Here is a 16,975-nt window from a genome sequence, read left to right as displayed (position 1 = left end):
ACAGTATGTGGCGTGTAACGGTAACACTTCGTAATGCAGGATGTTTCTGAAGGGATGATAATTTGACAGCCGGCTACAAAACATCAAACTCAAATTTCTCTCAAACGTTTTTGTGAAAATACCCATGCAAATAATATACTCCTGGAGATAAAATTAACGTAATCGGCTTATTAACTGGCGTAACGGATTAACGGCATAATGGGCCACTTTTTGAGTTGTCTAGTTGAAAATTGAACGCTGTCAGTCAGTACGGATAGCCGTTCAACGAACAGTCAAATATTGGTTTGAGAAAGTTCATTATTTTCTTAAACAATATGTTTTTGTTTAGGATTATCCGGTAAAAAAAATCTACAAAAGTTCTAGTTTTGTAATGTTTAGGACCAAAATCCTTACCCGATTACCTACCTTTTAAATTTTTTTCCCGATGCGGGAAAACAACCTGTTTCTCCCCCCCGTGTTGATCCTGTGTGGCAAACAGGGGGGCAGGAATGCGATGTATCGCATTTTATTCAGATAATATATATACATAAATACATAAATAAAGCACATATTTACAAATAGTTATACATTTAGTCACTTTCGCAAGTCGCGGATGTAGCCGTATAGACGGTTCCAGCTCCGCTACAAGGAGCTGTCAGTCGCTACTCCGCTCTTGCTCTGCACAGCCGGACAAGGAACGTACGGTTAACAAGTTAACAAACGGCGTCATTAACCACACGGTTAACGAGGTGTTTGTCGGATAAGTTGTGCAGAAGGCCAACTTATCTTATTGCTGCAGCAGGCGCCGCAGCAGCAGCCGCAGCCGCGGCCGCAGCCTCGGCCTCCAGTCGCTGTTCTTCTCGCCACGCCTGTTGAAGTTGCAGCGTTACGGCTCGGCAGGCTCGGGCGAAGCGCTGCCAGCACTCCGGGCTCCGCAGCATCTCGCTCGCCAGGTTATCCGGCGTGAGGGGGGTGCGGCCGTCGTCTGTCAGCATCTCCGCTCTCTCTCGCTGGAACCGCGGGCAGTAAAACATTGCGTGTTCCGCTGACTCCGCGGCACCAGGGCACCAGCTGCAGTCAGGGGATCGTGCGAACTTCTTTATGTGCAAGTACTCTCGGAAGAATCCGTGTCCCGAGAGCACTTGGGACATGTGGAAATCCACACGTCCATGTTTCCTGCTGACCCAGCGCGTGATGTCCGGGATGACTCGGTACGTCCAGCGTTGATACCGGCTAGCGTCTGGTTTTAGCCCCGCCGCCGCCCACTGCTCTTGCCACTGGCTGATAGTGCGCAAACGCTCCCTTTTGCGCAGGGCCGTCGCGTCTGGTGGTGGATGGGTGTCCTCCGTTTGCTGCCCAATCGCTGGCCATCGTCGCCCGATGCAGCGTTCGTCCTCCTGCAGCAGCAGTACGATGGGCACCATGCTGGCGAGGGCCGTGGCCACGCTGTAGGAAACACTGCGGAACGTGCTTGCCACCCCTTGCGCCAGCCTGCGCTGCACTCCATCCAGGAGTCGACAGTTGCTCTGTATCTCGAGGCCGGAACGCCGCTTTGCCCATAGCGGGGCTCCGTATCGGATCATTGACGTTACCGCACTCGCAATCAGCCTGCGTCTGTCACTCGTCGCTCCGGAACGATTCGGCATCAAGGCCCGAAGGACTCGAGTCACCTGGCTAGCCCGCTCTGCCACATACTCGATGTGCGGTCGCCAGCGCAGATGGTCGTGCAGCTGTATCCCTAGATACCGGATCGTCTGCTTCGATTGGCAAGCAACCCCGCCACCGACGTTGACGCTCGTGTGCTGCCGTCCCCCTTTGTGGCTGCTGATGACGAGGACCTCCGTTTTCTCTCGGGCAAGAGAGAGGGAGTTTGTCTCCAGCCAGCTCTGCACTACCCGCACGGCGTCCTCGGCGGCCTCTCTGGCTTTCTCCACGTTGACAGCCCGCACGATGAGCGCCAGGTCGTCCGCGAAGCCGACACTCCGCACACCCTCTGGAAGTGGCAGCGACAGGACACCGTCGTACATCACATTCCAGAGGGTCGGTCCAAGGATTGAGCCCTGCGGAACGCCTGCCGTGAGGTTGCGCGCCTCCAGCCCACGGTTGGTTCCATACAGCAGGGTACGACCGGTGAAGTAGCTGCCCAGCACACGCAGCAGCTCCGGGTGCACCTGTATCCGTTGGAGCGCAGCACCTATCGACGTCCAGTTGGCGCAGTTGAACGCGTTGCGCACGTCTAGCGACACTACCATGCAGATGCGTGGATCGGTACGGTTTGTGCGGCCGTGGCGCATCGCGTCGGCTCCCTCCTCGACGATCATCCGGGCAGCGTCTAGGGTGCATCGCTGTTTGCGGAAGCCGTACTGTGTCCGAGAGAGATGCGGTCCGTCGCTGTCATCCTCTAGCCGGTCGTTCAGTCTGGTGAGCAGGATGCGCTCATAGACCTTCCCCAGGACGTTGAGCATGCACAGCGGCCTATGCGACGACGCCAGCCCCGCTGGCTTCCCCGGCTTCGGGATCAGCACCAGTTTCTGCTGCTTCCACTCCTCTGGGAAGGAGCCTGTTTCAAGCAGCCGTCCGAATAGGCTGCAGAACACAGCAGGGTATGATCGCAGGGCAACGGTTGCGGCAGCGTTCGGGATGCCGTCGGGTCCAGGGGCCTTTCGGGGGCTGAGGCTGCTGGCAATGGCCATCAGCTCTTCCTCCGTTACCCCGCGGATCGCCCCAGCAGCAGTCTCTGGTCGCGTTGTATCGGGCCAGTCCATCGGTGGCTGTTGTGGGAACAGCTCGTCCACGATGCGTCCCAGCACTTCGTAGTCGTCCTCTTGGCGCAGGCGTCCGCCTGTGAGCCAGCCCACCGCTGTTCGGTAGGCGTTGCCCCAAGGGTCGTCCTCGACCGAATCCGCGAGTTCCCGGGCGCAACGCCGCTTGCTCTCCCGGATGGCGCTACCAAGCATGCGCTTCGTCTGCTTGTATTCGACGGCCCGGTAAGCACGATCGCTGGCGTCCCTCGTTTTTTGCAGGCGTCGTCGGGCGAGTCCACAGATGGTGCGCTTCTCAGCGATCTCCGACGTCCACCAGTAGACGTGGCGCCTATTCTGCCTCGGTCCTTGGGCACTGCGCGGCATGGTCTCATCACAGGCTCTCTCCAGCAGTCTCGTGACGGCGGCCACCGATGGTTCGACTTCGCCGAAGTTCAGTGCCCGCAGCGAGATCGCGAACACCTCCGGGTCGAACAGGTGCATCCTCCACCGGCGAGTGCAGTGCCGTGGTGTTGACTGCGGTGCGGTTCGAGGGTGCGGGTCCCCGACGGTGTACATGATGGGCGAGTGGTCCGACATCAGATCATCGTCCTCTATCACCTGCCAGTCGCCCGGGCCTGCGATGGCTGGGGTGGCGAATGCGACGTCGATCACTGATGGGGGGGCCACTGAGTTGCCTCGGAAGGTGGGCTCTTCTCCACGGTTGAGCAGAACGAGCCCTAGCTGTTCCATGGTCGCGAGGAGCTCTTCTCGTTTTGTAATGTTTAGGACCAAAATCCTTACCCGATTACCTACCTTAACCAGGCAATCCGAAAGCTGTCTCGGTTTTGATTTTGCCGGCGTTGATGGACTTTTTGTATGGATCAAGTGACCGCACCGCACTTTTGCTATTGCTATGAGGTTGCTTCTTTCGACTTTTATTTCACGGTCCCACCAACAGTGTCTTACAAAATTGGCCTTGCACCGCTTATCGCTACCGATTTTGCCTCAAACGTTAGATAATATCAAAAGCGCACGATTTGTGAGAGTGATGTCATGATTGCACAGAATATGTCGCCACAAGGTTCCCTACGAAATAGGGAATGTTTGCCCCGCGGCCCGAGCGAAGCCAATGTACGGAGGAAGAAGCGTTGTCTACAAGCTGATATAATGGTCGATGATAGTAAATGTTGTCTTAATTGTCTTAACTATTTAGCGGGGCGTTTGCTTAAAGGTTATCATATTGGTAAGGGTGTTTGATGCCACCGTTTACGGGCTGATTGGCTGATGATGGATTGCTCAAGATGAAGTTGAAAATTAACGGGCGTACGCTTACAAACTGCAGTACGGTATCTCCTTCGGCGGCTTGCCCCCAGCCACACTCCAGATGGTTCCCGAGGGTGCATTTTTGATCAACGGTATCAATTCTTTGGCCACGTGTTCCATCCTGAAAACGAAACGGAGAAATGCATCAAAACCCCACACAAACACGCACTAGGCAGCGGGCGGATGGTCTCACTTTTGCCACTGCACCCCTGTCATATCGATATCTTTGGCCTTCTCGAAAGCCGGAACCATAAAGCGTTTGTTGTGCGAGGAAGGGTGCTCTATGGGCCCTGGGCAGTACGCGAATGCTCGCACCTTCGTCTCATTGTAGTGAAACGGATCACCGCAGGCCTTGGTCAGCCCGAGGATGGCGTGCTTGGTGGCCGTGTAAATGGGAGTGGACAGCTGTGGTCTAAGGCTGACACCGGAACCGATGTTCACCAACACACCACCGTCGCCCGCCCTTCCCGCTCCCATAAACTTCTGGGCCAATAATGTGCCACGGATGGCCCCGTTCAGGTTTACGTCCACCTCCAATTCCCAAAAATTGTCATTCATGATCTCTGCGTTGTTTATCACAATGTCGATTCCTCTGAGCATGCTGTCTGCGTACTCGAATGCCTCTGCGGTCGACGAGAAACGGAGAGGGATTTTTTAAGACGCGGCTCTTGAGGACTCACCGGTTTCTTACCTTCAAACTGGATGTAGTCCGTGACGTCACAGTGGAAAAACAATACGCGTGAACCGTACTGCTTCCCGAGTTCCTCTACCGCCAGCTCGCCGGCATCGGAATCCAGATCACAAATCAGGACCTGAGGCGCGGGGGATTAGGCGATTAAGAGTAGAGTTCGCTTTCAATCAGCAGACCAGCTTACCCTAGCGCCATGCTTCAACAGTTCCTCACTGAAAGCCCTCCCTAACCCGGTGGCGGCACCGGTCACAAGTGCGGTTTTGTTTTTCAAATCCATCCTTGCCGTTTCGATGCACCGCAGTACTGAGCTCGTGGGTTAGTAGATATGCTGGCAATTTACCTCCTTGGCGATGGCCGAACACAAATGACCGCGTGCGCGTGGTTCGCCTACTGAGAGGGAGCCATTTATTTCAGAGCCCGCGGTATCGTTCCGGGTACACCGAGAGAGCGAGCGAAAGGATCAACTACGTTTACAGGAGGAGTTTAAGCTGTTTCGAATGACTCACGGAACTAACCTCCACACCCACCCAACCGGAACACTCACAGACACACCCCGATGGAACTGGAAACTAAATCAACTCCACTCCGCACGGGTTCTGGAGATAAATTGGGGGGTTTGGAGAGCTTTCCACTAGGGCTGGGTAGGGCACGAACGGCGCACAAACGGAAGGAATTCAGCACAACTATAGCAGGAAGTGAAATTGGAGAAGGAAGTCCGCACCCAACACTCCACGATGCCCGTGGTCAGTCTGCGTGTCTTTTCTGTTGTGCAAAAACTGGGGAACACGCTACAAGTCTTTCACCCAATAGTCCTGCACACTAACACCAACGCAACGGCGCGCCGTCAGGATACACGGAAGAGGGCGCACGGAATCACAACGAGTGCACTGGGGAGTCAAGTGGAGCGTAAAAAGATGGGCCGGACACGCTGGTAAAATGGTTTGCCAAATTCACATTTCATTTCCTTTTATTTCGCTTTTTCGCAGTTTTTCTCCGGCAGTTCCGTAGGACGGTGTGTTCATTCGCTGTGTGTGTCAGGCTCCAAAACGTTGTCCATGAAACAGGCAAAGCATGCGCAACAGAAGCGGCGGTTGTGTTTGTGTCATTTTAGGACACACGTTTTTGCAAAGAACCCAATCGCTCAAACATTATCTGTTGAATAATATCGCATGTTTAAAAGTAGCAGAGCAGCAGGGTTATTGACCACCGATTTAAGTTACGTCGATTCAAACATGAGCATGATCCGTTGCGGGCGAATAGTGCGAAGGCGAAATATCTGGCTTGATTGTGAATTGTGAACGATACATTTTCTCACCAAATTGTTTGTTTACCGGCGAAAAAGGGAACGAGAGAGAGAGGGAGAGGATGCGGAACATTTGCGAGAGATGCAGATGAGAGATGCGAGACGGCAATACCGACGCTATTTACTTTTTTCGGAAGTCGCTTTTAGAGGCCGGGAACGCAAAAATGTTTGGTTTGCGACCCCACCAGCGAAAACCAGGGACCGGGAACGTTAGTGAGATTTTGAGAGTGAGAGAAACGAGAGAGAATAGAGAAATATAGAGAGAAAAGAGAGAAATATGGGAGAAAAGTTTATTATGGGAGACAAACGCAAAACATCGGTCAGAAAATACGGATTTTCAGAAAAGGCCTTTAGACTCGATTTAGGACCGACTCGATTTGTCCGCGCGTCGGTGTGCCGAGAAAAAATGACTTTTTCAAGCAATTGATCCCGGGCATTTTCCAGCCAAAGTGCAGCGTCGTGATAGTTTCGAAAAATTGTCGTGCATCGCGTGATTCGTGCCATCGGCGGGCGGCGTTTCGGAATGTAAGTGCCTAGTATCCAATCCTCGGGCGCGTAACTTTCTTCCCGTTCGCCTGTTTTCCGTGCGTTCTTCTTTTTCTCAATCGCACGACGCGCGCTCCGGTTTGGGGCAAAAAAAGCGGAAAAGAAAACGCCTAACCGCGGACACAAATCACCATTTCACTGTGGCGAGTGTCGATGTGTTTTTGGTTGAATTCAGTGCCGTTGCGTGACAGAAACCACCATTTTATTTCGGCGCCGCTTGTTTGTTGTGATCGGTATCGGCCCAAGCCGAAATCCAGGTCCAGTGTGCAGTGGATGACGATACTTTCGTTGATTGCACCGACCGACGAGTGCCGTCGTGTCTGTGCGTATGTGTGCGTTTCCGGCTGTTGGATGTTGTGTGACGTTCCGAGTGCACGCCGATCGTCAGGCAATCGTATCGATCGAACGTGATCGTGAGATTGCCTTATGTAATGTCGTCCCCAACCTATCGCTAGATTCGCTGGGTGTATGGGAAGAAAAGGATACCATCATCATCATCATCGTTACTCGTGCGGATCGTTACTTTCCCAACCCGATGACATTGCAGGATGAAGTCACCTTTTCCGATAACAAACACAGCAGCGGACGATTATTCACTCGCGACAGCGCGCTTTATCGGTCAGCTGCCGTTTGCTGTCATCAGCGACGTCATCACCACCATCCTAAAAGGTGTTCTCTTAATTTACAGCTCTGCAGCGGTGAGTGTCGGTGCACGGTGTTAATTAATTGTTTACGAAGCCCCCCCACACCGTCACAGGTTGGCGATGGTGCGACAAAATAGTGCGTGATCGCGTTTCGATTGTTTCTCGGGTGCATCGTAGTGTGCGAGTAGCAGCCGGAAGGCGAAATGCGAGCAGGCTGTGGTTTCTCGGTGTCCGTGCGAGTGCGAAGTGATAAGTGTATGTAGTTACACAATAAAAAGTCGTGTGAGATCGTTCTTTCCAACGGTGCGCGTGAAAAGTTGACCAACAAAGGTCGCCAGTGTTGTGTGTTCCGAATACATTCCGAAACACCAACGAGCCAACGAATTGTGCAGTGCAGTTCGTTTTTATGCGTTTTGTATCATTTCCAATCGGTTTCTTGGGTGTTTGTTAAGCAGCTTGCCATCTCGGCGGAGACGCGCCCACACGCGGCGCCTAATCGGTCGGATCTATCGCGTCTGGTAAGTCTGTGGCTGGCCACCAACAACTGTGGTGTTTTTTTTTGGAAACTGGCGGTCCAAAGGGCGTACCGGGCGGCTAGCTCTGGGGTGTTGCTTCTTGCCGTTCGGCGGCGTTTTCTCCGCGACGGTGAAAATCGATACTGTGAAATAGCTTTTCTGTATGCCTGTGTGTGTTTTTAAATTTTCTTTCTCGTCTTTCTTTTCTCTTAAACGCGACCCCAAACCCGGGGGGAAATATTACACCTGGACAAAACATACTCTACCGAGTGCTGTCTCTCTTGCTCTGGCTGCAGTCACTCTCGCTCTCTCACTCTCCGTCGAAACGATGATCACACATTCGCGCTCTGTGCTCGCTAAAAACGCGCTCCGGTTATACTCTCTCGCTCACGGCTCGATTTGGAATCTCGCGTGCCACTTGTGCCACGAGGAAAGTGTTGGGTGCAGGGGGGGTGGGGGGAGTGCGCTTTTTTGTTGCTTCTCCGCTGATCTCCGGTCAACGCGGTGAGTGAGCGAGAGCGAACACTTTCGTTGGATTCGGTGACGAATCCTGTTGCTTGGATCGCCCTTTTCTCTTGCCAATTTTTGACAGTTCGCAAGCCGCGGGTTGTTGAGGGCTTTCTGGGGCGGATGATGTCTTCCGATTCGAACGAACCTGGGTCCGGCTCCGTTTGACCACCATCGTTGAGGTAGGCTCATTAGACGGGTTTGCACGAACCCAAGCCTGATAAGAGAACCGCTGGCGTTGGTGTCGTTTCGGGTCTTTGTTTAATGTTATGGTTAATGAAAGTTCAAGGACTTGCCCGGAGTTGGTGGCTCGTGCATGGCAAACTTTCAACCCCAGACGAGACGGCTGCTGGCCTCGTCGGGGATTTCGCGATAAGCCGGCGGACGGCGGACGCCCGTCTGATGGTAGTCACGTGGCCCCTTGCCTGAAGTGTCCTTGATGAAAAGGCCATGCTGCCACCGGAATGGATGTTTGTATTAAAATGATGTATGCTCTGGATTTCTTGTGTTGGTCAGTGGCTGGGACTGACAGGCTCATAATATGGGTAATGTATCATACCAGAGACTTCCATTATCGGACTTTTGTGATAGTTTGAATGAATTTTTACTCCACCAGTTGTGACCGTGCGCCGGATGCATCTTTTATCACCACCCGGCAACGCTGGCCATTCGCCACCGGCCAGGATGTCGCTGATGACCCAGTTTAATTAGTCATGCAGATTTGAACTTTCCTCGATTAACGCGCCGCCTCTGCAGCATGGTGCCGTGCCGAGGTACTGCAAAACTAATGAAACCAGCTCCTTGGGCACGGGGCAGCAGGAGGTTGCATGTTGGAAGTACTGTGACCCTTGGTGCCGGCAGAGCTTTATAAATAGCAGTCGCAGAAAACATTTATGACATCGTACACCACCCCCTAATAGGGTGATTAAAGAGAGGCATTCTGAAATGTCATCAAAGCGATAGCAAAAAAAAAATTAGTTGAGGCCAGCACATCGATATTCAAACCGGCACCCACAATCGGAAAGCTCTCTGGGAAGGGGATAAAACGTCGAACTGCGTAGCGAAAGGTACGATTAGCGCATCGTACTGGATCCGGAAAAATGGCGCTGCATTGCGATTCGTACCGGAAAATGCGACCCGCCACCCCGCCGCCAGATACACCACGTCACGTCGCATTCGGTGCAGGTCTGGTCTTGGGCGCCTGGTCTTGCTGCTGTTCAGTGTAGGAGATTGTGAAGGGCGTACGTGTCTTGGCTAGGTGCTTTCTTTCGTGGGCCGAGGGAAAGCACAGATATAACGAGCTCAACTTTTATTCTCTTCCGAGCTGAGATGAAACCAAACTCTTCGCACGGGGCGGCTCAGGCTCTTGCAGTACCAGAGGGTGCATCAAGGGCGACCGGGACCAACAGGAATGACCTTCCTCGCTGCTGCATAGTTATTGTGAAACCACCCTCCGGCGTACCGGTGGGTTTTGGGGTCGTGTGTGGGCCCCTCGTTCATGTGGCCGTTGAGTGTTTTGTGTGGGTTGTTAAGGAAAGCAGAAAGTTATGCTATGCGGCCGACCCCGAAGAAGAACGGAAAGCTTCTCGGGTCTTTGGTTGACGAGGGGTTTAGCTACGGAACGGACAGAGCGAAGAATTGCTCTATCGATCGATGTCCGGAACTTCACGTGTATGTTTCAATCGACATTCAATCTTCTTGTTGCTTAATTGACTTTGACCGAAACCCCCGGGGATGCTATGCACAATAGAATGTCGGATCAGTGTCCCACGCCCCAAAGGTTCACGTGGTCAAGGTTGCGATTGGATGTGCATCGCGATGAACGCATCGCGACCAGCGTACGGGGGGCGGATAGTAGTCACTATTGTGCCAATTGGTGTAACATTGTGACGACCCGCGGTGGGTGGTTTGCATTCGGTGGGTGGTGCAGCCCCCAAGCAGCAGAACCATGATGTTGTGTGTGGTGTTTGCCAGTGCTGTTGACACCCACCGACGCGGATTCCATTGTACTGTGTCACCTTGAAAGCGTTTTTATATTTATCGGTCACAGTTGAAAATAGTTGACCGGTGCCGGACTCAGCGTGGTTGTTTTTTTTCTCTTCCTTTTGAGTGTTACACTGGTTTTTATCAGCTGCGGTCTGCGGTGTACTTATGTTGTTATTATGATAACATTATGTTCACAAACCCCATAGATTACAAGCCAGACATCACTTTCTGCACCAGGCTCGGGGTCCGGAGATTGCGAAACACTGCGCAACAATGAAACACGTTGTTTCTTTCTCTTGTTTCGAATTGTTGACAAAAAACCTAGAGACGGTTCGTTGGGATGCGATATGGAATAGAGACACCGAGCGGGGGTTTTTGTTTTGTTGTTGCTGATCAGCAGATTACGATCCGATCACGGGTAACTCTCTGGCAGACAACTCATCCCGGACTCCGGGGCCGATTGTGGTTCCCGTTATCGGTCGCGTTTTGCACGGTTCACATCGTGAGGCGTGTGACTCGACGCCTGCGAGGCTGCAGCGTCATTAGTTGGCTCTACAATTACGCATCGCTGCTACGCTTCCGTTAAACGGTGCCAATTGCACACCGAGCCCATTATCGAAGGCACGCGTTTTGCTTCCTACATGGCCAAAGCCAAAAAGTCGTCGACAGCCGCACACGTGTCGAATTTTGGTGAATCAGTGTACGATCAATGTACGATCAACATCAACATCAACGAAATATTTGTGACGATCTTGCGACGGCAAATCGCGCGAACCAATTGTTGCCTCTTCACCGAAAAGAAAGTGACGGTTTAAGCGCCGTGCTTCTGGTCCGAATTTTAATGGCCCGTTGCGTCGCCTATCGTGAAACTAATTGGCGCTGTTACTATCTGTTACTACAGTCCGTCACCGTGCGCCGTTATTGTACCGTTCAATTTTCCCTTTTATCGGTGAGTGGCTCCCCGGTGTAGACGGTGATAAAGTGATTTTTAAGACAGTCCCACGCGCTCACCATCCGGTTGCTACTTCCTTCTCAGGCCCTCATGAAGAAGTTCGTGGCTCGTGGCGTTTTGTAAGATCTCGAATCTCACCGGCGCACCTTTCTCCGGGGTTACTCAATCCGTCGGTGCTGCGGTTGTTGTTCAACCATTTCTCATGGTTACGCGTCCCCGTCGTCTAGGCCGTCGTGGCCGCGAACGGTGTCTCGAGTTCAATCAACTCGAAGCCGCCCCCCCTTCACACGTGAGGGCCTTTGCGCTATTCACGCTCCGCTTTGCCAGGTCGGTCCCGTGCGGAAAAGCAGCGGTCACACAGCCCAGCCCTGGTTGGTCGTGTGCGGCTAGGATTGTTTGCTAGAAAATGTAGAAAATAATAAAAAAGACTCACATCACGCGGTTAAGAAAAATGTGCTCCCCGAAACGCGCAAGGTGTATAGAAGCTACGGTGTTTTGTTGGGCTTCTTGCGTCTTGCGTGTTCTAATATTTCACTGGCACTCACTGCCGGTGGGTTCGTTATCGTTCCAGCTGCCAATCGATCGACGAAATCGGGTTACCTAAGGCCCCACCTTACTTGCGGCGCCTTGTGGCCGGCGAACTAAACTTTTGTTCTGATTCGTCCTTCGTACATCGATTTGCTCGTTAGCGCTGACGTTTGTTCCCATTTCCTCCGTGGGCGCCTTCCAGGGTTCCGTTCGGCACTGCTACGTGGATAATCAGAATGCAGAAGAGCGTTACGGGGGTCGCCCAGTCATTCGTTCTTTGCTAATTGATTTCCCAAGGTAGTGAATTGCGCGCAAGAATCGATCTGTATGACTTTTCAAAGCGGCACCAATCCAATTTGGTACTGTGGTCTTTTGGCCAAATATTTTATTTGACCACCAAAATATCATTTGTTCCGATTTTCGTAACCGTCCAAAACCGTTCTTTTTAGGAATGTTCTTCAAGACATTCTTCGTTTTGGATCCTTTCTTTACTATTTACTCTAAAACGAAACGAAATGATCACGCAATAATGTTGAGGTCAGCAGCCGACTTCGGCGATGATAGCATAGCCTCCCACAGGGGTTGGATGACGTGGCTGCCATCCTTTTTTGTACCGCTTGTACTCTGCTTGGCGGTTCACCTTGAGGGATCTTCTCGCTGCTGCAATCGCAACACGTGTGCGGTGGCACTTCCTATGAAACGGCACAGCGGCAGCGGTGTGTGTAGGGCACCTGCACTTGCCGCGAAACACTAATGATGTGCGGCAACGTGGGAAAGGCCTGCGGGACACAGCACATGACACGACACGCGACGCGACCCGTGGCGCAGTGGCAGCGCATGCTCCGTCGTCATGCTCCGTCGTCATGCTCCGCCGGATCACGTTGCGGCGCGTCCGATCGATGGGGACGCGGGGACGCCCCCGATCCGCGTGCTTCGATGATGATCATCGTGCTGATCGGACGCTCGCAGAGAACCCGCTTCGGCGAACAACAAAACAATAAAAAGGAAAGCACACACGTGTGTTGCGCGAGAGGGGTCGAAGACACACCGCGCCGCACTACCGTTGATCCGGGGCGGGGTGGAACACCCTTAACCGTGGTGCCGGCCCGGGAGCCATCACTACCGCCTTCCGGCCGCCAGCGACTAGCGGTGTAAATTAATAACCCTCTCCCGGGATGGTGGCGGCCCATCATCATCATCATCATCGCGGTGTGCGTTGGGTGTTGTTGGCGCTCCCGAAAGTGATTAAAGATCATTGATAAAATTAATCGCATACATTATTAAACACACCAGCCAGCCAGCCAGCCAGCCGCACGATCGCGCTTTGAGGCACGATGAGTTTCGCGTGTGAAATTAGCCCATAAATAATCGTCGGGCCTGGCCCACTAATCATCCTAATCATCATCATCGTTTCGGGAAGCCACCCCAAAGCCTGAGCGATGCTCTTCAAGACACCGTATGCGGTGCCTTATGCGTGTTGCGGGCCGTTACGATCAGCATTCCATTATTTCGGCTATGGTTCATGATCGGGCGGTCTATCGGATGGGCCGCTCGCTATAGTTGACGGGTGCACCATGCTGAATGCGCATTTTAGAGAGCGCCAGGAGTCGGACTATCTGGCGTGTTTGGGTTCGGGTTGGGTGTTTGCTCTGCACGTTGCAGTTGATTAATCGCGCATCGCATCAGTTAACACGCTCTGTAATCTGTGAAGATCCGTTAGCAATTTGCGAAGCAATCAGGCGATCGGCTTTTTATTTTGGTTTTCTCTTATCGCGCTTTGTTTGTGGGGTTCCTTTTACCACTCTTAGTAGATGCTCGCGCGTCCTATGTTTGGACCGTTTGTTGTGTTTGATTTTGTTGATCATCAAGTTTGTTTGTTGTTTGGCACGTTTTAGGTATTTTTATATTCGTTGTATGACTTGCATAATGTTTCCCAGCAGTGATTCAAAAAGAAAGGAAACACAAAATTCTTCTAAAGCTCACTCACTAAAGCTCCGGCTTTGTGTTTAAATCAAACACACCAACTATGCGCCAGGATATGTCCGGTGCTGTGCCGTTGCCAGACTGCAGACGTGTTTGGGTGCGCACCGGCACCAGGCATTCCTTGCAGTATGGTGCGCGCAGTGAATGAATTAAATTGACACATCTATTAAATCGATTGCTGTCGTCACCCCGTGTTCCGCACGGCACGGCGTGCGTCTGCCACTGTAGGATGCGGGACCGGAAGTCGCCAATGCGCCAATAAAACACCGCCATATACCGCACCGGCTGGCTGATGGCGTTGGTGCATTGGCCGTCGAGAAGGGCGCACGTTTTGTGTTTCGCTGTTGCTGCGCGCGCCATGGCAGCAAAAAAGGAACCGAGAACGATGGGCCCGTAATTTATCGTCCCGCAAAGTGGGTCGTCGTCGTGGTCCCCCCGGAGTCTGGAGTGTGTCAAAGTTTCTTGGCCTGGAACTGCCAATTTAAAACTGGCCGCCACCACGTTCAAGAAGTTGCCAGGTTCTCTGGGTCTCAAGGCACGCTCAAGTTCTGAGTTCTGAAGGGGTTGTGTTTTAATGACGGCCACACAGAGGGCGATATTTCAACAAAAGTGTACTGTATTAAACGAGCGGGCGAGATTAATAAGAGACTTCTGCGTGCTTAGGACGGCCACCGAAAAATGGCCAGTGTGTTGGAACAAACTCCATTCACCCGGCGGCGGAATAAACACAGACTCGCCCCGGTCGGGGCACAGATTGTGCAACCACAGACGTGTAAACATCAACAACCCGAGGGGCCGGCCGCTTCCGACGACGGCGCGAGCTTCGTTTCCGCATAGCTCGCATAGTTGCCCCCCGGTCCGGGCCGGCCGGTCGCGTTTAACGGAGCGAGAAGTGGACGGTCGTGGTCCCAAGACGCTACCAACCCGCTTCACCTGAGGCTGGCTGGCTGGCGACAACACAGTGCCTTGCGCACGTGTTTAGCAGAAGACGCATCGCGGCGCAATGCGAAGCGTTACTTTCGTATCCGAGGATTGGCCACGCGGATGTGATGGGGGCCATCCTGCGTCAACCGTGCGCGTTGAGAAATTGATTTAATTCACCAAGTGTGCGCCGCAAACGGCCACCAACAGTGGGTTTATCGGCCCCAATAAACCCCAGGCGGTCCAAAAGTGTGCCAAAATGTGGCCACCGATGGCGTGGCGGTTCGCGTTCCGTGGTTTATTATTTTACACACCTTTCCACTGTGGTGTCGAGGTGTGGTTCCCATATTTTTTTTTTTGGCGCACTACCGTTATCCATCGCGCGCCCCAGCTCTGACCGATTCGATCGATTGGGCTGCTTTCGTATGGCCTAATTATATCCGTTTCCATTTTCCTCCCGTTGCTTCCCGAGGATCGGTGGGCCGGTTGGAAGCCGGTGGCGGATTGGAAGCACTTTTATTTAACGGAGAAAATATTATCCCCATTTTTTCTTCGTTCGGTTCCGTTTTCTATAAATCGATTGCAGCCGTGCTTGTGGCGGCACCCCAAAAGCCCGCCGGCTCTCTGGTACCCATCTGGTGTTTTACGGGGCTAGACTACCCGCTTCTTCCCTCCCCCGAGACCCGCTGCCGTATGCCGCCGAAGGTCGAACCAAAGTGCCGACCGTATTTGGTTGGCATAAGTATGTTTAACTTGGGCGCGCAGCGCATTTAACGGTGCTTCTGAGGGGGTCCGCCACGCCGTCCCTAATGATGATGGATGGGGTGTGGGGATGGGGGGGGGGGGGGGCGCGTTTAGTTTTTACTTGATTAGCAGGAGCCACCAGTATTGAGGTCACAGCCAGAAGGAACGGAAACGCTGCCGAGATATGCATTTCGCTGTCAGAGTGTTCCGGCACCCGGGGCGGGATGTGGAATCGTACCCACCGGGGCCTAAGGGGCCAGATCTGCATCTGGGTTGTGGTTTGGTTCGACCGGAAATAAGCGGCATACAATGTGTTGTGTGTTGTGGGTACGATCGGGTCTCGGTGATGTTCGATCGGATGACGGATCGAAGGACCTCAAATGTCAACGGAAGCGTCCAACCCAACTTTAAATCGAAACATGACCCCGTGGAAGAAGTATTCTTTTTCTAGGTTTAATCCACGTACTCGTAACGATTATCCTTGCGCCTTGTTTATTGTCATCGGAAACGTGAGTCAGAATTCGAAGTAGTAATTAATTTTCCATTTTGTTTTCCATTTAAAATGGTGGACTATTGATGTTTCCCAAAATAATAATCATAGCTTCAACCTTCAACTTCAAAAGATGTTGAGGCCAAAATGTCCTGGTACATCAAGCGAATCGGAAATTCTGTTGGATAATTTACGATTTCATCCGGATCCATCAAAGTACCAATTGGCATGAAAGTGACACCTTTGCCAGCTATTCCTTCTTTAGAATGCTGCAGTCGATAGCAATTACATCGTTATTTTTGCTGCTAATATATAGCGCGTTCGCGATTGTCTATTCTTTATATTTTCTTAAATTGAACTTAACAGCTTTTTAATTATCATATCCTTCGTTGAATTCGTCGTATTATCAGCTTACTTCAGGGGACGAATGTTTTGCTTTTGCCAAATTGCACACCGATTTTCCGAATCAGTGTAAAAGTTCGCATATGCTATGCGATCATTAAAATGCATTTAAGAACGATTTTCAAAAACCAGGGCCTGAAATTCGGCTTGAAAATAGGTAGAACCACGAAGAAGGGCTTCTCCCTCGGTGACCGCTGGTAACACGAGACAGACAAGGGCCAGACACTTAGGAAAATCAGATAGGAAAAACTCCGCAAAGTTTATTGGGCCAGGGTAAAAATAACCGGCCCATGCCCCCGAGAGTCTCGCGTACGTTACCCGTTTTGGGTGATCCACAAATCCACGGGATCTACCACTAACCGGGTGCCCCGTTCTTGCAGCGTATCATCCGTCATGCGGACGGAATCGAGCGCATCTTATTAGGACAGTACGCACAACCGACTCGCGGGAACCCCACGGCGTAGTTCTTCTATTTTTAACAGTCACTCGAAATGGCAGTCGATGCAATTGGCGTTCGTGGCGCATCAGGTCGCGGGGCTCTCGAATGGCGGCGAAGGGTTTCAGTTTTTCGGGCCCTTCCCGACATTACCAGTTACCAAACTGGCGACTTCCGCGAAACGCGCAGCTTGTTGTACCTTGTTGTGTGGCCTTGTGAGAATTTATGACCATCTCTAAGTGGAAGCGGCGGAGCGTCGGTTGTTGTTTGGCCTGCGCCGT

At 52.4% G+C, this 16,975-nt stretch overlaps 1 protein-coding gene across 1 annotated transcript; it reads right to left on the bottom strand.

Annotated features, from left to right (window-relative positions):
• Positions 1-3,691: 3,691 nt before the first annotated feature.
• Positions 3,692-5,686, bottom strand: LOC131209345 (15-hydroxyprostaglandin dehydrogenase [NAD(+)]-like). The gene is made up of 5 exons (XM_058202396.1): positions 5,253-5,686; positions 4,922-5,127; positions 4,738-4,858; positions 4,240-4,669; positions 3,692-4,167 (listed from the first exon to the last, which is right to left on the bottom strand). The coding sequence occupies exons 2-5, from the start codon at positions 5,012-5,014 to the stop codon at positions 4,053-4,055; spliced, it is 759 nt and encodes a 252-aa protein (XP_058058379.1). The 5' UTR covers positions 5,015-5,127; positions 5,253-5,686; the 3' UTR covers positions 3,692-4,052.
• Positions 5,687-16,975: the final 11,289 nt, after the last annotated feature.

This window comes from Anopheles bellator, chromosome 2, assembly GCF_943735745.2.
Source record: "Anopheles bellator chromosome 2, idAnoBellAS_SP24_06.2, whole genome shotgun sequence".
Lineage (NCBI taxonomy): Eukaryota > Metazoa > Arthropoda > Insecta > Diptera > Culicidae > Anopheles > Anopheles bellator.
This window is presented reverse-complemented; position numbering and strand designations above follow the sequence as displayed.